Genomic DNA, 25,666 nt, shown 5'->3' with positions numbered 1-25,666 from the left:
CCGAAGGAACCACATTGGATAGGCCAAGGGTAAATGTGACAGTGGGTTTATTAAAATTCCAAACTAACTTTTTCAATTTGCTTGATAAATGGGAAAGAAATGGGGGGGGGAAAAAGCCAAACCACAACTGTTTGAAATACTTTCATATATAAAATAACGATCCACTGTTTTGCCTTCACAAAACAGCACAACACATATTTCTCTTTAAATAAACTGGTAAATATACATACATTAAAAATGGTCAGTTTACTACAGCTGCTCAGTGATTGAATAAAAGCTGTGCATCAACAGCTTAAACATAGTTTGTCAAAACACAGTTGACTTCAAATCAAAGGAGCGTAAGCCTAATCAATTGGACTGACTGTGTACCTATACAAAGAGCCATCTATATGAATAGGAACTTATTACATGTATTACAAATACTGAGCTGTACATTAAACTACAAGTGTCTAAAAGAGTTTGTAGCATGTAAGACATGGCAGGAAAACACTTCTATTCAAGAGAGGTCCTGGACTAGGAAATGCTGAAAGAACTCTTGCGTCTTCCTCTTCTCTGCAAGGTCCTGCTTCGTGGGTGACCTCAGTAGCAAGGCAGCAAAAATGGTGGCTGTGAGGGATGACATAGGGCACAATGTCAATAACATAATAATTACTAAACTGGCACTTGAAGTAAGATTCAATTGTTGCTTTTTTATTTTGTATCATAAAATATTAAATAAAATGAGAACAATGAAAAAGGAACAAATCTAGAATCTGACCCAACATTTTTACAGCTAATATCGTAGCTACAGTAGAAGTCAGAAGTTTATATACACCGTAGCCAAATACATTTAAACCCAGTTTAAAAATTCCCTGTCTTAGGTCAGTTAGGATCACCACTTTATTTTAAGAATGTGAAACGTCAGAATAAGAGAGAGAGAATTATTTATTTCAGCATTTATTTATTTCATCACATTCCCAGTGGGTCAGGCGTTTACATATCAATTAGTATTTGGTAGCATTGCCTTTAAAATTGGGTTAATCGTTTTGGGAAGCCTTCCACAAGGTTCCCACAATAAGTTGGGTGAATTTTGGCCCATTCCTCTCGACAGAGCTGGTGTAACTGAGTCAGGTTTGTACCTTGTAACAGCTTCTGATCTTAAACTTGCATTGCTCGACTTTAAAAACATTGAACCTCTTTGGTACTGGTCAAGAAGACCATGGCGTTTCATTTAACCCTTTCAAAACACATATCAGCCAATTGTTTGTGTGTTTGATAAGAATGCAAAATGTGTTACAGAATTTTTCCCTTTCACCTTACCTAAAATGTTGACATCCAGGTTATTGTGTGTAGAATGCTTCAACAACTCACGGAGAAAAGCCGCTATATAGTTAAACACGTTTTTATGGCACTGAGGTAACAAGGATACAACCTGAGGATGAAGAAAAACATCACTCAATAGCAATCAACACCACAGACAAGCTAAAACACCACAACATGAGAGCAAATCACAGACTAATTCCTCACAACTGGGTTGGGTTCATTAGGGCACGCAACAGAAAACATTAAAAAAAAATATATATATATAGATGTTAGACCCTCCCTATTTCAGAACGTTTGAAGCCTAATGCACAAGACCTAGTACAGTAGACAATCATTACATACAGAGTATCCTACTATAGGGGCACTGAGAAAAGTAACGTCTACTTTTAAGAGTGAATTGAATTGGTACTGACCTTTTTACACTGACTGGTGTTGGAGCAGCACTCCAGGCACTGCTGGTACAGGGAGAAGGGGACCACAGGCTCAGGGAGGGCATCGAGGAAGAGGAGCAGTGCTTCTGCCACAGAGTGGTTACTGCCAGCTAGGGGTCAACACGGGTCAAGGGGCATCAACCACTTAAAACAATACAGTAGACACTAAGACTTAATGGACACAAAATGGCACAAAATAAGGCACAAAATGGAAAACTTTTGAAAAATAAATGAGCATTTCTTATTGGACATGTCCAGGTAGTCCTTCCCTGTTTTAGGCCATTTTCTTCCATTTAATGCCTAATGAACACATCCCATAAGTTGTTAAGGATACGGAGAGAGTCTGGCATGCCAGTGTCAAGGCAATCCCTTATCTCCACAAATTCACTGCGGAGCCCAGGTTGTTGAAATAGTTCCCCCTTGAAATAGAGGCAAAAAGTTAGTTGTACTGTAAACACATAACTTCAAAGCACACAAAGGGTAGCCGGCAAAAGCAGCAGCATTTCAACTGATCGGGGATTAGTAGAACTGTATTCATGTCAATATTGTAGAGTATTATGCATTTCACTTTTTAAATTAAATAAACTAATAAATCTATACAAAAAACCAAACCGGGCATCATAGAGACAAAACCGTTCTGTTGTGTCATTCCAGCCTGTTGGTGGATGCCAGAGACAAATAGAACGTTTCCAAACGTTCCCATTTTCACTCTGCTAGTTTGCTGTGGTGAAAAATACTAATATGTCGGTCCTTGTAAAAAATGTAAAACACATTTAAAAAAGCACAGCTGGGAGGACGCCAAAAGCTGCCCAAATCACTTTGAATTATTTGAGGCTGTGCAACTAACTGGGAAAGGGGAGTTAAGTAGGCAAAAGGTACTAGCCAATGTCCTTGAAAACTAGTGTATTGTCAAGAACTGAATGCCTGATTCCGACCCGAGCTGTACTGGTTCTGATTGTTTCTTTTCACATTGTCCCTTCCAAGCAGCAACAACAACTATTGTGGAGGCATAGTACAGCCCAGTACAGCTCAGGGCCCATTTTCCCAATATTTTGTATTTACTTATTTAACTATGCAAGCCAGTTAAGAACAAATTGTTATTTACAATGACGGCCTACATGTAAAGATGTCACAGAGAGACAGATAAACAGCTTGATTCTATGTTTAGAGGGGCAAAAAAAAGCATCCAATGACGCACCTAGCTGTTCTAGGTTTGGTTCAGTAGTGCGTAAAATGGTAAAAGATTTCTGTGAGTCCTGACCTGTTTAGGAGCATTACGGTATAGGTGGTCCACCATCTGCCATATCTCTTTAGGGATATCCAGGGGCTTATCGATGATTACGGTTCTGGTCTCATCGCCTGATGACGTCTTTAGAAAGAAGACAAGAAAAATTGACAATTGAGTGAAATTGGTTTAAATCCTGGAGCTAACCTTTCTTTAACAACATATCCTGAGAGGACAATGTGTTGTAGCTATTTATGCTGCCTGTATTAATAACTAGCGAGCCATAGATAATAAAATGTAAAAAAAAATTAAAAGGTTGAGACATCTTTGGGCTTCTTTATTCTCAGAATCTATCATCTTTTGATCTGGTCAGTTTTAGCATAACACTGACTGAAGATCAAACACAGAAGCTTCTGGAGAGGGTTGCTCTGGCGTACATTACAGCCATGCTGTTTTGCAACACTAATGACCCTGTGGATATTCTCCCCTGGCAACAGTGTGTTCTGGGACAATGGGTGATTTGATTCCCTGTTTGGAAACTCACTTCAGACACAAAATCTCCAATTTGGTTCGCACAGTACAAAAAAAAAAACCAATACAAACAGTTTGTTATTACACAAGAAGTAGGCTTAGTAAGACAAAACGGAAATGGGGTGCTATAACGAAAAGCTTACGAAATAATTTCCTTTTAGCTTCCGTCTTTAGTGCAAATGTGTCTCGTTTCTTGTCTCAATGAATTTGGGGAATATAGACTGCAGGCTAGTTCAACATTCACACTTCCTGGTTCATTTTTAGATGACTGTGCATTTACATAGAAAACAAAATCACACAAAAATTATCAGCAGGACAGAATCCCCCCAGAGCACTTTCACTTTTAATTGTTTTTACTCTGGGCAAGGCCTTTCATATAAAATACCCCTGAAGAGGGGGACATTTCCAGGACACGGTCAGGTGTTGTGATTCCGGATTCTCCACTTTTTTCCCAACGTGTGCACTTGCATACTCCATATTTCACAATGGTGGAAACTCCCTTCAGCCAATGCTTAGGTTACACCAATCTAATACTTTTAAATCCACGATGGGGAATATACCAGACCACTGCACACTTTTGGAGAAGTGTGAAGAATGGGAAAGCAGCCTTCTGAGTCAGACTGCACCTGGGTCGTATTCACTCAGAACCATGAATTTGTACAATAAGAAATGCACATTTTTGCTTTCCATTGCAAAATATATACAATAATGAACACACTCCTTGCTGGCTATAATGAACTCACCAGCTCCCGGAGGGTCTCCAGGGGCATTTCCTGGATGGGGTCCCTCAGCTGACACAGGGTCTGGATGGACGAGCCGAAGCAGCTGGGTAGGTAGTTGCCCGACACAGAGAGAAAGTAGTCCTTTCCCCGCTCCAGGTGGAGCACCAAGATGTCCTCGATTTGCTGGCGGCCTGCGTTGAGCTCCGTGGCGGTGGAGCGGTTCACAAACACCTCCAGGTCGATGTCCATGTTGCCGCCTTGGTGAACAGCACATTGACGGGATCAGGTATATTTCAATGATTTATCAAATGGAGGAGAATTTCAGAAAGGCACCAATTCCTGATTATCAATTCCCTGAGACACAGATGAACAGGGTTGTGTTCATTAGGGATCAAATTAATGAAAACAAACTGAAGAGGGACTACTTGGACATGTCCAATAACCCAAAATATTATTTTTCAAAACGTTTTAAAATGTTTTTTTTTGTTTTTTTGCATGACCTAATGAACATGACCCTGCTCTATGTAAATGTGCTTTGTGGAAACTTGTTGACGAGTGGTGTTGAATAACCACAAGCAAAGGTTGTACTGTACACTAAGCATTACTAACTGCACGTGAATGTGTGAAGGAAACCCTATTCATTTACAGCTGCATCACTACATTGACAACGCCAGAACTAAATGAGACAAACTAATAAAAAACAGACTATCAGCAAGACCCAGAGAGGCAACGAGCACTGAGGCACATCCACCACTCCTTCCACCCTAAGCCTTGAGATCTCTCCATTATTTTCAAGTCTCTCGTGCTAGACAGATCTGAAATTGCTTTCCTACCGTCAAACACTGAGTTGAGAAAATGCCTCTATCAATTGCAGTCACCGGGAAAACTAAAATCTAATCATTCACTCAGAACACAGAGCTATGATGTGGTCTCTCGCTTCATATGTCATATAGCTCATGACATTACATCAAACATAGCGGGGAGGCCAGGTGCTTATAGAGATTGATATCCATTCCTGAATGTAAGTCTTAGGCCCTGTTCTAATACTTCAGAAATGCCTTCCGACCTTCCTTGAAGTACTCACTGATCTGAATTAGTTAGGTTGAAGAAAGTAATGGGGTGGCAACCTTGTATTCACCCAGCCAAACTCTAGATCTGGGGCTGTATGTATCAGACGTTTTAGAGTAGGAGTGTTAATGTAGGATCAGTTTTACATTTGAGATCACAATGAATTGGATTACATGGATGGGGGGGGGGGGACCTGATCCTAGATGAGCACTCCTTCTCTGACACTTGATACATGTGCTTACTTCCAAGAAAACACAGAAGAAATAATAGGGCCATGGTCCTGCTATACTCACCCTGAGCGATGAAGCCCTTGGCCGGGTTGGCGGTGAGCCAGGGCTTGCAGTAGGTGGGCTCATCCAGCTTCTGGATGAACTCAAACTGGCACGGGACCTGTCCGTCGTTGTGGAGGGTCAGAGTCTCTGCCTGGTGCTGCATGAACTTCACGTCTTTGAACTGGAACTGGGGAGGGAAAGTGATTTGGATTAGGTTTCACAGGTAGGGAGTAGGGGGGTGTGTGACAGTGTGAAAATCACAGCGCTGATTACAGAAATGATTGCAGTTGATATGCAGCCATTATCAAATGGTAGAGGACATTAGCTTCAATACCCTAATGATATATCTAGAACCAGACTACAAGATGACATGTCGAAAAACCGTGACATCCCCGATGGAGAAATTGCGCAACAATTGCTCTACAAGTGCAAGTACAAAGCACGAGCTCTCAAACACCATACGTGGCATTAACAACAGATTGTTGAATGTCTATGAACACGCGGTCATACATCACTGCAACGAGCAGCGGGACATGATCTACGTACTGACAACATGGAGGAGAGCGCCGCCTGGTAGGGTTTCCTCTAGTTACCACAGTCAAAATTTTCAATAGCGTAAAAATTCATGAAAACTTAATGTAAGGTTAGGCTTAGACTAAGGTTAGCAGTATGGCTAGGTTTAAAATCACATTTTAAGAAGATAAATGGTAGAAACAGGCAGGCGTTATGACTTTGTGGCTGTGGTAACTAGTGACAACCAGTATGTAGGAATTCCAGGACCGAGGTAGATTGAACTGCATTGACCCCTAGCGGTCATACACAGAACCACATCTGAATTGTGAATTCACGTCATTTGAATAAATTTTTTTTCAACGTTTGAACAATACAAAAAGTGCAGGTTAAATGTGAAGAGAAAATATACATTTGTACATGTAGCACATTTCCCTCAATTTTACTCCTGTTCGTAAAAAGCAGAGCTCAACTAATAAGAGTCGTTCACAAGGTCCTGCTGCTGTCAATGTTCACTAATAATGTTGCATTGTGTATTATGAAAGACCAGAGAAATGTTAACATATTCTTCATCTATAACAATTCAAGTAGAACGAACCACTTAACTCTTGACCACTCACCTCTCGCGTGGATAGGGTTAGGGATGGAATGCACTCGTTCTCCATCTTGTCCAGCGAGCGCACAATTTCCTCAAATGTCTTTTTGTAGGACTCTTCGTTCACCAGCTTGATCTGAGGAAGCAGCAGGGAAGGGAGGTTAGAACACAGATGAATAGGGGAAACTAGAAGCATATCATTATTTTAACATTTAAAGAAAATGCCATGCAACAGAATATCTAGAATTACAATCCAAATACTTGTCATGAATGCATAAATGAAATGCTAAAATGCACAATGCTAAAAGTTGTCTGAACTCTAAATATATGGCTCTGCGGGAAACTCAGACTGGTCACAAGAATAAAAATCACTTCTAATAAGGAATTCCCGTACTTGGTAAAGACAGGAGGTCTAGTGGCAAGGCATTGGGAGAGGATGGAGCAAGATTAAACTCTGCCCACCTCCTTGCTTGCTCTGCCCTATATCGTGACTAAGATTGTAAAAGACCTACCTGAACAATCTTGGATGAGCTATAATATTCTTTGGTTACGACCCCCAGTGTAAACCAACCAAAACATCATGGTCTCTAAGAGGTCAAAGGACAAATGGCAGAAACTAATTCTCACCCCTATCTCCAGCAGGGAGCTGACTGGCTTGTGGTCGCTGGTCTTCAGGGCCATGTGACTCTGGTAGTGCAGCTGCCGCACATTCTTGCCTCGCCACAAGATCCGGTCACACCACGCCGGCACACGACACTTTTCACTGAGGGCGTGAAACATGAAGCTTTAAGACATTTCAGAAACTAATTACACGCAATAAGATATTTTTTGAGTTTTGTAACACTTTATTCTGCAGCTATAATGCTTTAAAATGTATTATAAGAATGTATGAGCCTTTGTAATGCATTATAATAAGGCTAATTTGTGTATCAATATTCCAACTCAAAACGCCTTAGGCTCATAATGTGACAACCATAAGACATTATAAGGGGTTCATACATGTTCTTATGAAGCATTATAAAACATCATTATAATGCAATATATCTTCAGGATTTTAGTAAAGTGTTATTGTTTTCTCCATTGCCTTTATAGATAACACTAGACATTTAGAAAGGAGAAGTTACCTTGTGTCCCATTGATCGGAGCCGGTGTCGTATTTGTAAGTGGGCAGGAAGCCGATTTCTCCCTCCACAAAGCCCACGAAAACAGCCTTCTCATCGATCTGCCTCTTCAGCTGAGGACCACAGAGCCACAACAAGACAGCGTGACAATTATCACACTCATCAGGGTGTAATGTGACTGGCACTGAACACAGAGATTAGCAGTCTTACTCATTAGGGCATAACGTAGCAAAACGTTTTGCAACGGAAAATGTGTGTTTCTGAATGGACAATTTCAGGTAGTACCTCCCTGTTTCAGATCAGTTTTCTTCCGTTTGGTGCCTAATGAATATGACCCTGGGAACAATGTTGTGGAACTTTCAGATATTACCTAGAACAAACCTCCCTGTCTGACAAGTAGAGTAAGGAATCTTGTCAGCTCTATTCATGACATTATCTGCAACATTTGCCTACTGAACACACCCCAGAAGTAGACATTTAAATGGCTTGAAGTTAAGCGGCTTGAGATTACCTACCTGGTCATAACTGTGCAGCGTTTCAAAATCCTTCTTGGCGATTAAGTCCTTCACATTGTCGACATCAAGGTCACTTAGCCTGTAGTTGAGATCTCCCAGCCATAGGACCACACTGTAAGCAAGGAAAATATGATGCATTGAGAATATGGAAAATCATAGAAATATAACTACTCTTCTATAATTCTACTTCAATATGGAAAACGGTGGCTGTGGCTTTGCATGTGGTTCTAGAACTCATCCCATTCTACGACTGCATCAAAACACTGCATTCATTTCAAATGTTCATGTAAGCCATTATAAAGTTATGTGAAATTGGCACGGTGCACTGGTCTTGTGATCAAAAGGTTTACATAATACATTCGCAATTTTGTTCCCTTGAGAAAATGGCACCATGTTGGAATAAATACAAAGGATGATGTACCACCACAACTACCAAATCCAGGGTCTTGTTCATTCGGCACAAAATAACAAACAAAAAGACCGAAAAAAGGGCAGGGATTATCTGGACTCGTCCAATAAGAAATACTTTTGTTTTCCTTTGCTAAATATTATCGATGTGTGCCCTAATGAACACAACCCAAAACATATCCAATAAGAAATGCTCATGTAAACGTTTTGGTTCCAAAACCTGTAAAAAAATATATATATTTATATAATAATAAAATGTTCATGCCCTAATGAACACAACCCTGAAAAGTGGAAATACTGCTTTGTACTAAAGACTTGTTCATACTCATGCTTCATGATGGCGAGTGGGGCCAGGGCGGGGTCGTGCTGGCGGAAAAGCAGCCTGCTGCAGATGTCCTTGTAGTCCTGGTTGCGCCTCTCGTACTCCTCAATGTGGGCGGCCAGGTGGGAGTTGACCACACATATGTCAGAGTTGTGGAAGCGGAAGCGGATGGCCACAGCACCTTTGTTTCCCTGAGAGAGGTGTTTGTAAAACATTTGACATTATCTGCTTTTATAGAACAAACCATTTCCCTGCTGCGTCATGAATAGTAGCACGTGCAGTTTCAGAAAAAGCTTTGTTTATCTAGCAGTGGATACGATCACATGCAAATTCAAATTCAGCACGTGCAAGTTATTAACAAACACGGAATCAGATGGTCATAGTCAACAACATTGCAGATGTAAAAGAATTGGATAGCTAGCAAGCCTGTGAGGCAAGGTAAACTATCACAAATAGAGCTAGATAAAGCCAGAAGAATAATCAACTGGTTGAACATAGCTATAGCCATCAGCCTTGTGTGTTTTCATGGTCATCACTCACTCACTGTTAAGTTTGTCAAGGTCCCAACTTTAGCGTTAGCTATCCTGCTACAGAGCTTTTTGGTACCGGGATGTGAGCGCGTCACTCGACGTCTGTATACAAAAAAATAGCTCTATGAACAATAGGAAATCTAATGTGTTTTCCAAACATACCTTGGTTCCAAGTCTGGTGTATTTGGGGCTACAAATGTGAGAAAAACTGGTTTTCTAAACTCTGGTTAAAGCGGAGTTTGTAGGTAGAAGGGGTTGTAAGTGCAATATAACTCCTTATCCAACTGTAAAATGGAAGCTAAATTAAACTAGTGGACGCCACCCAACCTCCTGCTCTAAACTTCCAAGACTGCTAAGCAATTGATGACAGCCTGCTTAGCGGCCAAGGATAAGTACTCCTACTATACCCTCACTGGACACACACACACACACACACACACACCCCTACCATTCTACCCATGATGCCGGTGCCCACGGTCTCTGCCTCCATCTCAGAGATGTGCTTGGCGTGCTCATTCCTCACATAGAACAGCAGCATGATGCCCACCAGACGAACCAGTTTCACCTGTAGGGATACACAGGGGTCATAGGTCACAGATAGGACAATACACTGGTCACGCATTAGCTATTAGCCTGATCCTAGATGTGTTTGTGCTGTTACGAAACACCTATGGTTGTTCACGTAGCGTTTTAGCGGAAGGGGTAAACAATAGAGATCTGGTCAGGAGGACCGCAGTGAAGTGGCATACAGGACGATGCAATATTGTTCATGTCAACACTGCAGGAGCAAAAATTAGAAATTGCTAACAGTATGATTGTTCCACATTCAATCCTGTCAAGGATATAAACCTAAGTAGGATATGACACAACATTATCATATTCATATTCATTTCACAGACTCTTGCCCTATGCTATGTCAATTACGAAGCGACCAAGTGTGCTAAATTCACACCAGTGACAGAGGACTGACAAATTGCATGTCATCATACTGGGTGGTTGAGTGAGAAAATCTTTACGAGCCTTCAAAGAGGAAGAAGCAGTTTGGCTTGAGTCTGCAATTTATATAAAGGGGAAATAGGCCAAGATAAAAATAAGATCGGAAGAGAGAAGCTCATGTACAAGCTTTCACCAGGTTAACAAAACCACACTTTACAGTATAAAGGGAAGCAACTGAGTCATTACAACATCGTAACACTTTGCTTTGGAAACATCTGTAGTACAGCGACACTCAATTGTACCAACTGTGACCACATGCATCCTTCCTTCCTCACAGACTTGAGGTAATCACTGACTTGCATGTGCTTGGACAAGTGAAAGCAAGATTAGCACCCCACTTCTTTTACCAATCCAACCCTCTCACATCGTTGATTATTGTATTTTAAGGAAGGAAGGATGCGTTTTTGGCGTATTCAAACAGGGCCTCAGTTATAAAGAAGAAACATGCATGTAACCGTCCCCACAGTCCCATTAGGGTGATTTCTCCCCTTCTCTGCTGTCTGTTTCAGCCAATCAGTGTCCCCGAATGGACATTTGGACTCTGGCTCCTCCCACTCTAGCTCAGTGGTTATCATCTTCAGCTGATGAGGATGCAAAGTTTGGCTGGGGACCAGGTTTTCAGTGTGTTTTCTTGATGTGTTTGTGTGTGCATCCACAATGACAATTGGGGCCTTCTACTGTTGTGGATGTTTAATGCATGCTACTGAAACCTTGCTAGTGTTGGTTATCGTGATACATATGTACATTTGTTGTGTCGCCAGCTGTTAGCATTTTTTACCTTGTGCATGTCGTCTAATTACAGAACTGAGCAGTATACTTAGTATAGCATTACACACACATTAGGCATACTATGTACAGACCTGACTATATACAATTGAAGTCGGAAATTTACATGAACAAGTTTTAATGACTTCTACCTAAGTGTTTCAACCACTCCACAAATGTCTTGTTAAACTATTGTTTTGGCAAGTCAGTTAGGACATCTACTTTGTGCATGACAAGTAATTTTTTCCAACAATTGCTTACAGACAGATTATTTCACAATTCCAGTGGGTCAGAAGTTTACATACACTAAGTTGACTGTGCCTTTAAATTGCCTGGAAAATTCCAGAAAATGATGTCATGGCTTTAGAAGCTTCTGATAGGCTAATTGACGTCATTTGAGTCAATTAAAGGTGTACCTGTGGATGCATTTCAAGGCCTACCTTCAAATTCAGTGCATCTTTGCTTGACATCATGAGAAAATCAAAAAGAAATTAGCCAAGACCTCAGAAAATAAATTGGACCTCCACAAGTCTGGTTCATCCTTAAGAGCGATTTCCAAATGCCTGAAGGTACCACGTTCATCTGTACAAACAATAGTATGCAAGTATAAACACCATGGGACTACGCAGCCATCATACCGCTCAGGAAGGAGTCGCGTTCTGTCTCCTAGAGATGAACGTACTTTGGTGCGAAAAGTGCAAATCAATCCCAGAACCTTGTGAAGATGCTGGAGGAAACGGGTACAAAAGTATCTATATCCACAGTATAACGTGTCCTATATCGACATAACATGAAAGGTCGCTCAGCAAAGAAGAAGCCACTGCTTCAAAACCACCATAAAAAAGCCAGACTACGGTTTGCACCTGCAGATGGGGACAAAGATCGTACTTTTTGGAGAAATGTCCTCTGGTCTGATGAAACAAAAATAGAACTGTTTGGCCATAATGACCATCGTTATGTTTGGAGGAAAAAGGGGGACGCTTGCAACCTGCAGAACACCATCCCAACAGTGAAGCACGGGGGTGGCAGCATCATGTTATGGGGGTGCTTTGCTGCAGGAGGGACTGGTGCACTTCACAATTTATGGCATCATGAGGAAGGGAAATTATGTGGATATATTGACGCAACATCTCAAGACATCAGTCAGGAAGTTAAAGCTTGGTCGCAAATGGGTCTTCCAAATGGACAATGACCCCAAGTATACTTCCAAAGTTGTGGCAAAATGGTTTAAGGACCACAAAGTCAAGGTTTTGGAGTGGCCATCACAAAGCCCTGACCTCAATCCTATAGAAAATGTGTGGGCAGAACTGAAAATGCTTGTGCGAGCAAGAAGGCCTACAAACCTGACTCGGTTACACCAGCTCTGTCAGGAGGAAATTGGGCCAAAATTCACCTTGTGGAAGGCTACCCAAAACATTTGACCCAAGTTAAACAATTTAAAGGCAATGCTACCAAATGCTAATTGAGTGCATGTAAACTTCCGACTTCAACTGTAGCTGCATTACCAGTTGTTCATTTCATTTCTTTCATAGAACCACAAGATCATTTATGTGTGAAGAATAAAACTCTGGATATGGACACATGTGCCTGGTTCTTCCTGGACCGCCTGTAGTGGGTCAGACTAAAGTGGAGTCAGCAATAAGTCACTAGCGGATGAGGGCATCTACAGCTAGACATTTTTACATTGGTATTAGGACACACAACCTTGTGGCAGTAGCAAGACTGGGCATGACAAGTGGCCAGTGGTTAACTGAATGAGAGGGAGGTTCTTACTAAGGCGTACTTGGCGCCTGGATGCAGCCCCTCAGACACAGCCTTCATCCACTCTGTCTCCTTGGGCGTGTCGTTGAAGAAGAAGGCCTCCTTGCTCAGGTCCAGCTCCTGGAACCTGCAACACAGGGTCATGTTCAGTAGGCACGGTACAAAACGGGGCAGGTACTATCTGAAGGTACCCAATTAATAATTATTTTGGTTTTCCGTTGCTAAGCATTTTGTGACAGCGTGCCCTGATAAACAGGATCAAGGAGAGCGTGAGTCCACTCTTCTCAACTGACTGGCTCTTCTACGGTTGAAAACCTTGTGTTTAAGTTCCTAATTCGCAGAGTACATAAATGTTTTTTTTTTTTTTTAATTTATCATCTGCAACACCACAAGACTAGTCGTGCACACTGGGAAAGAGACACGATTCATAGAGATTTGGCTGAATTGGCTCTGTTGCAACTACGACTGTCTTCCCACTCAATACAATCTATGACTTAACTCACCCTCTTGTAGTGGGGTCTCAGACAGTACAGTCAGTGTCTATGTGGGCTATGGATTTAGAGGGGAATTGATTTATCATGCCTGGGTGGATAGGACTTACCCCACGCAGTACATGTCAGGGGGAGTGGATGTGGAACCCAGCCATGGACGGAGGCCTTCTTTGGGGGTTTGGCCGTTCACATTGTACGTGCCTAGGAAGAAACTGAGAGATGGAGAGGAGTGGTAAGTACAAAATCAGTGGGAGCAAAGCCTAACACTGCCTAATATAGGCGTAACTGGTGAACTGTGAGGGTGTCTGGCAGACATGACCTTAGCAAGCCCCTTCAGATGGTGCAATGGGCAGCAAGAACCTAAACACTTCACAGAGCTATGTGTGTGTGTCCACCACCAGAGGGCATTGTAGTATAAATCACTTGTCATCATGACACTGTCCATGATCTGTACTTGTTATCGTGGCATCTGTACAAACCTCCTGCATCCTAATAGTCTTTTCTTTCTCCTGAAGTGTGTACTTTTCCACTACTGCCCACAAATGTAAAATCATTGGCTTGGTGTAGACATGGGCTAGACAGAGTTTCCATATACCAGTCACTTACCTTCAACTTCGTAAATGGAATTGTACAAGTGGGTGGAGGGATTGGGACAGAACCAAACGCTTGTTATCACAAAGACATTTGTAAAACCCTTTTGCTTAAAACCTGCATTAGAAATGAACTACTATGAGTTTGGATAGTAGTAATTCGAGAGCAACCATTTCCTTCAACATTACATGGAAATTGACAATTCTTTAATTCATCAGTTATAGCAATGAGATGCTTTCTCACACCTCTACACTGACATCCTGTTTACCGCAAAATGTGTCAACCCTGTAGCTTGCATTTTGCATAGAAGTTGGATAACCACAAACAAAAACTGGGTGGTTCAAACCCAGAATGCTGATTGGCTGACACCTGTGGTATACAGTCTGATATCACGACTATGACAAAATATTTATTTTTACTGATCTAATTACATGGGCAATCAGTTTTTAACAGCAATAAAGCACCTCGGGGGTTTGTGATATATGGCCAATATACCACAGCGTTGCGTGTTGCATCGAGACTAATAAAAGCCATTAGCCGTGGTATATTGGACATATACAACACCCCCTCCAGCCTTATTGCTTAAACATACCTTATTCACACTATTGTGCCAACCTGGAGCAAATTGTGGTAGGTGGGATATTTAATTTAACAAGGTCCTTTCCAGCAAATGGATGTGTTACCAGACCAGCGCAGCATCAGTCGGCTTGGCTTGTGAATAAAGTAATAGAGTAGCAGGCTAGTCACTGGTCCAGCAATGGCGGACGCCTAACCAGCCCAGAAACATGAAAAGGATATAAGAACACATGTTACAGTGACTTTGATAGGGACAGAAGCAGGGGGGTTACCTGAAATTCTCCAGGTAGGTGTAGATGTCCTCGTTCTTGAGCAGCTCACAGCGGACGAGGTTGTCGCGCAGGCCAAACTGCGGCATGGCTAGCATTGTGGCTTTGTTGGACGCTGTGTGGCTGGACTGGCGTACCAGGTCATCTCTGCCCTCGCGCTTCAGCTCATCCCAGCCCTCCCGCTTCACTTTCCCTTGGCTGCGGGGCCCACAAGACAGACGTTTATACTTGCAACGATTGTGCTAGGTGGAGGTTTCAGCTACCTTAGGTGAATGCACTGATGGTAGGTTGCTCTAGATAAGAAAGTCTGCTAAATGACAAGATGTGAATATAAAGATGGTCTGGGTGGGGGGGACAGGAGTGTCAAATGTAGTTGTACTCCTTTACTACTGTATAACATCTACTACCACTACACATCTCCTTTCAGACTAAACCAACTAAAGGTACCACAAGAGTGTGTTTGCACTTGGCACCAAGTTATTTCCTATGAAGAGCTACAATTAGGCTATCATTATTTATGTCTACCATGGTTTGTGTTGTGGGTGTTTTTTTTTTCTTAAGTCATGATGTTCATTAGCCTGGACGGAAGCTAATGTTCTGAGAGACATTATATAGTGATTTTGTAATAGCGTCAAGGGGGGGCCTAATGTAGGCTATACATGCAGTATAGCTTCCAGCCGGGCTAATGAACAACATGGCTAATGAATAACCGCAACACAAACATTTCAATGTCCTCAATATAGGACAGGGGTTAGAGGACGAGAGGAGAAATGCAATATGGCACACTGGTCCTTATATCCTTCTTCAAGCGCCAACCATTTGCATACTGCACACTGTCAGAGAGAGGAGAGTGGTGTTCAGTACTTACCTCTCTGGGCCGGACTCCACTCTGGGGTGCTCCACTCCACTGTTCACCCTCTTGTTCCCTTCTACTGGGGATCTGCTTACTGCGTTCAATGAGTTCCCTGTTGAGTGAGTGAGAGACAGACAAAGCAAGAAAGAGAGCGTGGGAGGGAGTTGAAAGAGCAGGAGATAAAAAAAAAGACAACAAGAGAGAGTGAGCGAGCGAGCAAGAGATAGGAAGAGAGACACAGGAGTTGTAAACCAAGTCATTCTAATCAGGCAAATACATTGCCATGTGCCAACACTAATCCTATAAAAAGGCCCCTGGAGCTAGCAATGCAAATGCTTCGCCAGTGAAGAATCAATCAGCTCATGCCTGAAATAGACCCCACACAGGTCAATGGTGAAGTTGATTTGGTCCTTGCCTACTCGGATGTATGGAAAATGGACTGAGGCTGTCTTCAAAAGCATTGCATTAGATATAGCATTTTATTATATTCTATAGTGAAAAATATACAAAAATATAAAAACGCAACATGTAAAGTGTTTATCCCATGTTTCATGAGCTGAAATAAAAGATCCCAGAAATGTTCCATATGCACAAAAAGCGTATTTTCCCACAAATGTTGTGTACAAACTTGTTTACATCCCTGTTAGTGAAGATTTCTCCTTTGCCAAGATAATCCTGATAATCCTGACAGGTTTGACACATCAAGAAGCTGATTAAACAGCATTACACAGGTGCACCTAATGCTGGGGACATTAAAAGGCCACTCTAAAATGTACAGTTGTCACAACCCCATGCCACAGATGTCTCAAGTTGAAGGAACGTGCAATTGGCATGCTGACTGCAGGAATGTCCACCAGAGCATTGAATGTTAATTTCTCTACCATAAGCCGCCTCCAAATGTTGTTTTAGAGTATTTGGAAGTACATCCAACCGGCCTTACAACCATGTGTACCCACACCAGCCCAGGACCTCCCAATCCGGCTTCTTCACCTGCGGGATCTTTAGAGACCATCCACCCGGACAGATGATGAAACTGTAGGTTTGCACAACCTGTCAGAAATGGTCTCAGTGAAGCTCATCTGCATGCTCGTCATCCTCACCACGCTCTTGACCTGACTGCAGTTTGAGGTCGTAGCCGACTTCAGTGGGCAAACGATCAGCTTCGAGGGCCACTGGAGAAGTGTGCACTTTACGGATGAATCGCGGTTTCAACTGTACCGGGCAGATGGCAGACAGATGGTATGGTGTTGTGTGGCGAGCGGTTTGCTGATGTCAACGTTGTGGACAGAGTGCCCCATGGTGGTGGTGGGGTTATGATATGGGAGGCATAAGCTGCAAAAAACAAACAACTGCGTTTTGTCAATGCCAATTTAAATGCACAGAAATACCATGACGAGATTCTGAGGCCCATTGTCGAGCCATTCATCCGCCACCATCACCTCATGTTTCAGCATGATAATGCACGGGCCCCATGTCGCAAGGATCTGTACACAATTCCTGGAAGCTGAAAATGTCCCAGTTCTTCCATGGCCTGCATACTCAGACATGTCACCCATTGAGCATGTGGAACATTCTGTACGACAGTGTGTTCCAGTTCTCACCAACTTCGCACAGCCATTGAAGAGGAGTGGGACAACATTCTACAGGCCACATTCAACTCTATGCAAAGGAGATGATGCACTGCATGAGGCAAATGTTTGTCACACCAGATACTGACTGTTTATGTGGCCAACAGATGCATATCTGTATTCCAAGGCATGTGAAAGCCATAGATTAGGGCCTAATTAATTTATTTCAATTGACTGATTTCCTTATATGAACTGTACCTCAGTAAAATCTTTGAAATTGTTGCATATTGCGCTTATATTTTTGTTCAGGCATAACCTTTATTCATCCAGGTTAATCTCACTGACATCAAATCTCTATTGCAAGATACCCTAGACAAGACATTGAATTTTAAGTTGTTTAAATCAATGGAAGAGTCAAAGCCTGAGTCTAACACAATATGGCCACTGTCTGCTACTGCTTGGCAGAAGAAACTCTACGAACATGGCAAGTGTATTAAAGAGGAAATTGCTTTAGAGGGAGTATCGTTTTTTTTTGTTTAACCACCAACCGTCTCACATAGCTGTATCTGATTGCGAGTTCATTGTTTATTGCATTCTGTTTTCCGGAATCAACTCAATACAAGCTACTGTGCAAGAAAATAGCCAACATGTTTTCATGCAACAGGCCTTGGCCTACAAGCTTTTGAGATTTCTTATCCAGTATGAGGACAAGATAGCAAAAACAGATATGGGATCAGGGGTGTATTCACTAGGAACCAAACAGGAATGAAAATGGGGAGACCTAACTGAATTTATCCAATAGAAACTTGTTAATTGTTAAATGTTTTCCATTTGCAACGGTTTGGACTAATGATTACACCCAAGGCTAAGCACAAGATGTATTGAATTCAGGAACCAAAGGCTTCCTGCAATAGGATAGGACTTGGGCCAACCTTTCTTAAGAAAAACAGTTGGAAGTTAACATAGGCTAATACAACGTAAACATAGGCTCATCCTTTAGAAAAGCGTAATTCGAATCTCATCACACACGTTCTTACCACCTCGGAGTAATTCCTTGCGTACTATACACTCTCACAAGGCCGTCAAGGTAAATGTTAGCTTTATCTATTGTTTATGGAAAGTGATTGCAAAACAATACCAGAGGAAGAACAAAGTTCTGTAGAGCAATGAAAAATCGCTTATAAATCAGAGGCTACAGCTACCCGAAAAAAAAGTCTAATAGCTCACCACAGATACAACTCCTAATAAAGACTTGCAGAAATATTGGAATATATTGTTTTAACGGCTAGCCAAGAGTGAGAGGGTGAAGTATAGGCTATTGAATGCTGTCTTTAGGCATACTGGTGTCCAAAACAGGGGCATTAGAGAACCAGTATGCTATTTTGAGTAAACAAAATGGCAGTATCAATTACAGTGTAGTGGAGCTGCGGCACAAATTTCCATTTGTAGGGTGTGCGCGCATGCTATTGGAACACAGAAAATGGAAACAAACTACGCCCTGTGAGATCAGATGGAAACTCCCTGAGAGCTTTGAGAGACCAATGTGGAGGAGGAGTAAGCCCCAACACACAAGATCCCGAAGGATAACTTACTGCATTTCACCTGAGTCCTAAATAATACACCACAAGATCCCAACTCCCAAGGGAGCTTCCCAGTCCCTGACCTAACCTAATATTGAAAGTAAACACCTAGGCCTACATTGGCTTTCATTTGGCCTATTTGAGAAGAATGATTCACTGCATTTTACCCTCCTCCTGTCCAAAGAGAAGGGAAGATGAGCTAGCCTATAAAAAAGTGTCTTTATGGTAATCCGCTGCATGCTTTATATTCCTCTGTGGTCACTAAGGCTCTTTAAACCTGTTAAATGCTACACCAACAAACAATTCACTGTAATGGCAAAATTACAGTGCATGAACAAACCCTATGAGAATTGAATGGATAGCTTTCAGACTTCTGCATACATATACCACACATGAATTATGATACAAAAATGTCAGTGGAGAGACCAATCCAACGGTTGGAACTATTGATAGCATGCCTCCACTATTCATTCTATACAGCAAGCTCCACTTTCACCATTCAGTCTTGCGATCATCACTATTTGCAGTCTAAAACTAGAAACATAAAAAGTGAGTCAACCACTTAGCTGTAGCATACTGCATTGTGGGTGCACAAAAGTCGGGGCAAAATAAAATCTGTGCTCATCACAAAGTTCAGCATTGCATATAATAACCCTTTGTATCTAGGAATAAAGAAATGGGCAGAGACATATAATGTGCTTATCTGCAGTCTACTAGTATGGACACTTTCCAAGATACAAAAATAAAGAGAACCCAAGACAATCAAACTAGTGTCCATCCATTTCCAATGGAAAATGCCAAGTGGCTACTAATTGCCCGTCTAGCTTTACACGTTCAGTTGACAGATACTGAGATAGTCAAGACAGTGAAAATCCCAAAGCTGCTGGACGTCAGGTTTGCATGGTGCATTACCAAACCCAAATCAGAACACAATGACAGATGAACTGTCGCAAATCTACAGCATATGGCCTAGTTTATCTAGTTTACAAATATAGATGGCGAACCTTTACAAACCATAATATTGACATGCTAATTACCTAGCTAGTGCGCTCGTTCCAAACCACAGCTCAAACAAAACATGCACATAAAGAACGCCACTTAGCTAGCTAGAGTATATAGTTACTTCAACTAATACGCTGGCTAGCTACATATCATTTTGTCAACGTTTTAACTTAAACCAAGGAAGGACAAGTAACGTTAATCTGTGCATTTTTGGCTAGAAGCAGAAAGTAGAGCTAGCAACAAAGGCTAACAGAAGTTAGCTTTTTAGCGAAGCTAGCTAAGGTGAAAAAGCACTGCTGCATAAAAAAAGTTACTTACGTTTCAGACTGCGGTAGCAAATATACCATCTAAATACAACAGTAAATCATAAACATGTCCCCATACCAGTGTCTTTAATCGCCCTAGACATCTCCAAGTAGGGCTTCCACGCATTATGTGCAGTGCAATGTCCAAGGACCTGTTCGTGCAAGGAATGTTGAGAATACATTTTTTTTCACGCGCACTCGCGCAAGTGAAGTCGTGCCACAGACCAAACTAATCAACCACGAAGACACTGGACGGTCTCTGGTAAGTGGCAAATGAAAAAAAACTTCACTACAAAAGTTTAACTATAAAGCGTTTATGTCGGGCCAAATACAGTCTTACAATTATTTCCATGTCAACCCATTTTTGAACTAATGTGAAGTTATATGCATTACACATGCATAAAGAAATTGCATATGGGTAGGCCTTGCATGAAATAATGAAAATTATGTTTCAGTGGCAGGAGAAAATCTAAAGATACAACAACAACAACAAAATCAACATTGCAAATAGCATGTAGATGTACAGGTTTGGGCACTTGGCTTATCAATGGGAGTGCCAGAGCAAATAGCTTCCTTTGACATTGGCTGACACTGACAGGCACAGTGTGATAGCTTTCTCACAGTGTGAAGATAGATCCATTGTGAATTTATTTTTCTAGACTTAAAGCCAACATGGAAGACAATGTTGTCACTCTCCCCAAAGTTTAACAAGACCATCTAACATCAACAAGAGACATGTCACACAACCATAAGAAATGTCATAGCTTTGTGATGTCACTTTGGAGGGCACCTCCTAAGCTTTGGATCAGATACAGTTATCATGATCCAAGAATCATGGTTAATTATCAATCATGTGCTTTCTTAGTGTTGGCCTGTCATTTCATTCAGCTGTCAACAACACGAATTTGCTAGATATTACCACACAATGGGCTCTGTGTGATAAGGGTAGACGTTCAGGGAGGGTACTGACTGAGAGGGACACAAAGAGGGCTGTTGGCTTACCTGTTTTCTTATGCTGGCTGATCTTGGTGTGTGCCGTTCCCAAGGGTACAAGGGTCTGTTTGATGCCACCTTGGCCTTTGGAGGCTTTGCGGTACTTGTGGAGCCACTCAAACTTCGGTGCTTCCTTGGGAGACTTGCAAACATCTGAAGGAGGAAAAAGGGAAGCATGAAAAAGGCACTTACACTAATCCCAGAATATGCCATTTCAATTGTAGGCTATAAACATACTTTGCTATTCAAATGGTTTATATGTGTTGCTCCATAGAAGTGGAGAAGCTGGAGGCGCATCAATGATAAGGAAACAATTTCAAGAGATCCTCAGCAGAACAGAACACACAATGAGGATAATTATCAATAATACAGTAAACTGAAAATGACCCACAGCATTTGCTTCATTCAAATAGGTACTCAAAAGTAGAAAGTGATTCAGGGGCAGGTTACTTCACATTCTCACGAGCTGGTGGCCTTACAATTGTTTGTTGACTAAAAACGTTTGTTACTATGTGGTTGAAAAAGATATTCAGTTATGTTCCCTCTTTCATGTGGTTCACACACACAAACACACAGACACTTCCTCTTACACGTATATTTGACCTACCTTGAGAACATTACCGCACCAAAATCACTCACTCTGCTATTTTACTTTCAACAAGACCACACACTTTACAAAGATGTCACTTTTCTGCTTACCTTGCGAGTTTCTCACATTCTTCCTGTTTACAAGAATAGCTGCCAGGTTACCAAAACTTTCCATCACTGTTTCCTCTCACAGAGTAAAAGTGAGTGTGGCCCTTTTTAAAAAATATCTTTAGTCCTCCATCTTAAATTTAAGAGCTCCATTTGATAAAGTAGTGAGCTAATGCCAAAAATGACACATACATAGCAAAGTAGACTGTCTCTCAACGAATCCAGTGGCTCATCCCATGAACAGGAAAAAAACATGTAAAAGCCGAAAGCAAATATATAAGTCAAATGGAAGGAAATATTATATAGCAACAGACATATACTACCCAGGAAGAGCACACAGCACTAAAACTCTGAGCCACCCCAGTCTCTTTTCCTTCTTTCACTTGCTCTCTTTCTCTGATGCCATCTCTCTCTCTCTCTCTCTCTCTCTCTCTCTCTCTCAACTATGCATCACATTTGGCTGTTGTCTTATAGGTGAAGTGACAACTGGTTCCCCTCTTTTTAGAGTTTTGTGTAACTTGTGGTGTGTCTTTGCCCATCTATTACATCACTTTTATCAACTTGAATTAAGGCTATTGTTGTCAACTGAACATTTTCTGAACAATCTGCCATTTCTCTTGAGTAGCAACAAGTACATACAGAACACAATATACTTATGGTAAAAAAAATATGTATGTTCCTTTCTAAATGTAATCCGTTACAGTTACTAGTTACCTGCCCAAAATTGTAATCAGTAACATAACTTTCGGATTACCCAAACTCAGTAACGTAATCTGATTACATTCCAGTGATTCTAATAAATGTTATACCCCTTGATCTTCAAGAATAGGACTTGGAAATATAGATTAGCCAAATGTATTTTTCCATTGTTTATGATTTTGTTGTCATGGAGGACTGATTGGGATCATTGAGTCAAATGCCAAATGCTGCATTTGCTATAGGCCTATTGTTTACCTGGATATTATTTTTTATATTTAACCAGGCAAGTCAGTTAAGAACAAATTCTTATTTACAATGATGGCCTACCCGGCCAAACCCAGACGACACTGGGCCAGTTGTGCACCACCCTATGGGACTCCCAATCACAGCCGGATGTGATGCAGCCTGGATTCGAACCAGGGACTGCAATGAAACCTCTTGCACTGACATGCAGTGCCTTAGACCGCCATGCCACTCAGGAGCCCTACTAGTAGTTCATGACATGTAATAAACTTACTGGCAAAAAATATGTGTTTTATGTGATACGGTATCTACCGAATGACTAAAATTGAGAATACAATTCTAATCCATTATTTTAGGGCAGTTCACTTGCAACTGCACTGAAATTATCATATATTAAATGGCAAAAATTAAATGTCACACAGAAATGAGCACACATCTCGAATTACTGGCCAGATTTGATTATTGCAACATAAACAAGTAAACCAGGGTCATGTTCACTAGGCCCTCACCAGAAGAAAACAGACTTAAACAGAGAGGAACTACCTGTGCTTGTCCAATAAGCAGATTTTTTTTTTTTCAATTCAAATCATTTTGTAATAGTGTGGATGACCCTTTACTTGGTTATGTCCCAATTATTTATCATTCCTTCTAAAGTGTGCACTTGTTCACTTCCCCTCACTGATTTGAAAGGAAATAAATAGTTTAAGATATATGGTGGAAACCCCCTCTTGCCCATGCCTCCACCGATCCAATGCTTATAGATTTGTGGTAAGTGTAAACTATACCAGATGTATACTTCAGGAGAAATAATTTGGATGCAACGCTTGTGATACATTTATGGAGAAGTAAGTCATGTCTTACCACTCCAGGCTCTGTTGACCTCACTGAGGAAAAGGCGAGAGTGGGAGCCAAAGGGAAGCCTCACCTCCAGCTCCCCATCCTGGAAGTTCAGCCTCACTCTAGTGTCTGCACCTATATAAATATCATGTAATATACATTTAATAACTTGGCCCTATGAACATACCAGGGGGAAATTGACCCAGGGAAAAAAAGAAAACTCACCCACAAAAGAAAGTTCATCTGCCGAGGACACTGAGGAAAGAATAACATATTATTACAATGCATTACGAGGCCCATGCCTTCACCTCCATTGTGCATATTATAATAATCAAGTTAAAACCAATGCATTCACTTTTGCATACCTTCCACAACCGCAAAGTCATTAGAGATGGGAAAAATGTCCTCCAATGTGACATCTTCACCAGTTATCGCCATTCTTCTATGGGTAAAAACAAACAGCCTATAGGAAACAAAGATGGAACATTACTATAGGCAGGTGTAATGCATTTTTCAGAGCATTTATATTTCATAAGTCTGGTGGAATAGCATAAATTTCAACTCACGCATGTTCCTTGGTGCGCTCCACCAAACCCAATAGTCTGCTTTCAGTGACATTGTCCACAAAGACAAGACATTGAACAGCATGTTTACAACAATCTGGTTAAGGGAATTGCATAGATTTTTGCACAATGTCACATTTGAAAATAGGCCTACACAAGTGTTGATATCAAAATTAAGTTTATTTTTTTAATATATTGGGAAAAACATTACACATCAAGAGGCCTAGTCATTAATATAAAACAAATCTAATGTCTGGAAAATATGTAGGTCTAGAGTAGGCTACAGTTAAGGATTCGGCCCATGTGACAAAAATCTATTGAATTTGATTAGCTTGTATAAGATTGCCACCCAGTGGAGGACCTATCATATTGTACACAAAACGCTCAAACTGTTCTGTTTCCATCTACTTAGCCCGGGACCTGTGTCTCATTGGCCATGGCTCCAGCGGTCCTGCTGTCACTTGGGGCCAAAGCCAGGCCATTGGTACTTTTCAGTTGTCATTTACATAACAATGACTAACTGTGAACTTTAACACCTTCTTATGCAGAGGTTGTTGATTCTGCTCTTTACAAATCCCCAGTCAGACCTAGCTATTGAAACACAATGTCCATAGTATAACATAAGGGCGTATACTAGTGTAACACTTGTGTTACAATCGAAAAGCAGCTCAAATATCCTCATTAAGCCATTTGCAATTGTTCTTCTTTACACTCAAAGCCCATTAAACCCAAACAATTGTACTATTGAATGAAATATATAAAATATCACCACATTCAGATACACACACGTATAGTCAATTGGGCCTTGACAAACAAACTCCACGGCCTCGCCTTGTGTGAACTGCCGGTAGGCCACGTCGGAATGAAACATTGTCTTCTTCTTCCAAAGGAAGTCAAACATCAGCCTTTAGATAACGCACTCATAACATCGGAGTGATACAAAAAACATTTTAGTGCGCACTATAAAGGATACTATGACGCAATTTTCGTCTTGTGGCAAAATCTCTTGAATTGCGAAGGATTGATCCATTACTTAAACCCGTTACTTTCGTGCAAACTCTCTCACACCCATAAAATACAGATTGAAGCGAGAATAGACACAGACCAAACGTTTCTCTCTTACAAAGTTGGGCTAGACCACCTTCCTATCGAGAACACAAAACAACAAATCCGACCACATTTTTGCTTTCACAGTGCGTAAAAGTGTATTGCCGTGTTCCGACATGATTCCGTATTCTTCTAGATGTCCTTATTCCCTTTTCCAAGATGTTTGTGGATCTGCCACGCAGAGATTTCAGCAGCTAAAACTGACGTCATGTTTTGGCT

The 25,666-nt window shown here is 41.3% G+C and overlaps 1 protein-coding gene across 3 annotated transcripts; it reads right to left on the bottom strand.

The window, feature by feature from the left end:
• Positions 1–30: 30 nt before the first annotated feature.
• On the bottom strand, positions 31–25,666 carry LOC110517587 (type II inositol 1,4,5-trisphosphate 5-phosphatase). 3 transcript variants are annotated; one of them, XM_021595572.2, is made up of 23 exons: positions 25,314–25,666; positions 24,344–24,423; positions 24,143–24,240; positions 24,003–24,032; positions 23,802–23,912; positions 21,312–21,455; positions 15,870–15,966; positions 15,005–15,199; positions 13,676–13,777; positions 13,087–13,201; positions 10,001–10,117; positions 9,026–9,213; positions 8,293–8,404; positions 7,781–7,890; positions 7,284–7,419; positions 6,682–6,792; positions 5,573–5,738; positions 4,233–4,468; positions 2,995–3,102; positions 2,068–2,152; positions 1,716–1,843; positions 1,300–1,411; positions 31–606 (listed from the first exon to the last, which is right to left on the bottom strand). In XM_021595572.2, exons 1-23 carry the CDS (start codon positions 25,368–25,370, stop codon positions 497–499), a joined length of 2,748 nt encoding a protein of 915 aa, XP_021451247.2. In that variant the 5' UTR covers positions 25,371–25,666; the 3' UTR covers positions 31–496. The 3 variants fall into 3 exon arrangements, with proteins under 3 accessions (XP_021451247.2, XP_021451253.1, XP_021451259.1); XM_021595578.2 differs by lacking the exons at positions 23,802–23,912; positions 24,003–24,032; positions 24,143–24,240; positions 24,344–24,423; positions 25,314–25,666 and adding an exon at positions 22,002–22,397; XM_021595584.2 differs by lacking the exons at positions 21,312–21,455; positions 23,802–23,912; positions 24,003–24,032; ... (1 more) ...; positions 24,344–24,423; positions 25,314–25,666 and adding an exon at positions 20,389–20,553.

This window comes from Oncorhynchus mykiss, chromosome 3, assembly GCF_013265735.2.
Source record: "Oncorhynchus mykiss isolate Arlee chromosome 3, USDA_OmykA_1.1, whole genome shotgun sequence".
In the NCBI taxonomy this organism is placed as follows: Eukaryota; Metazoa; Chordata; class Actinopteri; order Salmoniformes; family Salmonidae; genus Oncorhynchus; species Oncorhynchus mykiss.
The sequence above is the reverse complement of the archived record's forward strand: the minus strand, read 5'-3'. Positions and strand labels throughout refer to the sequence as shown.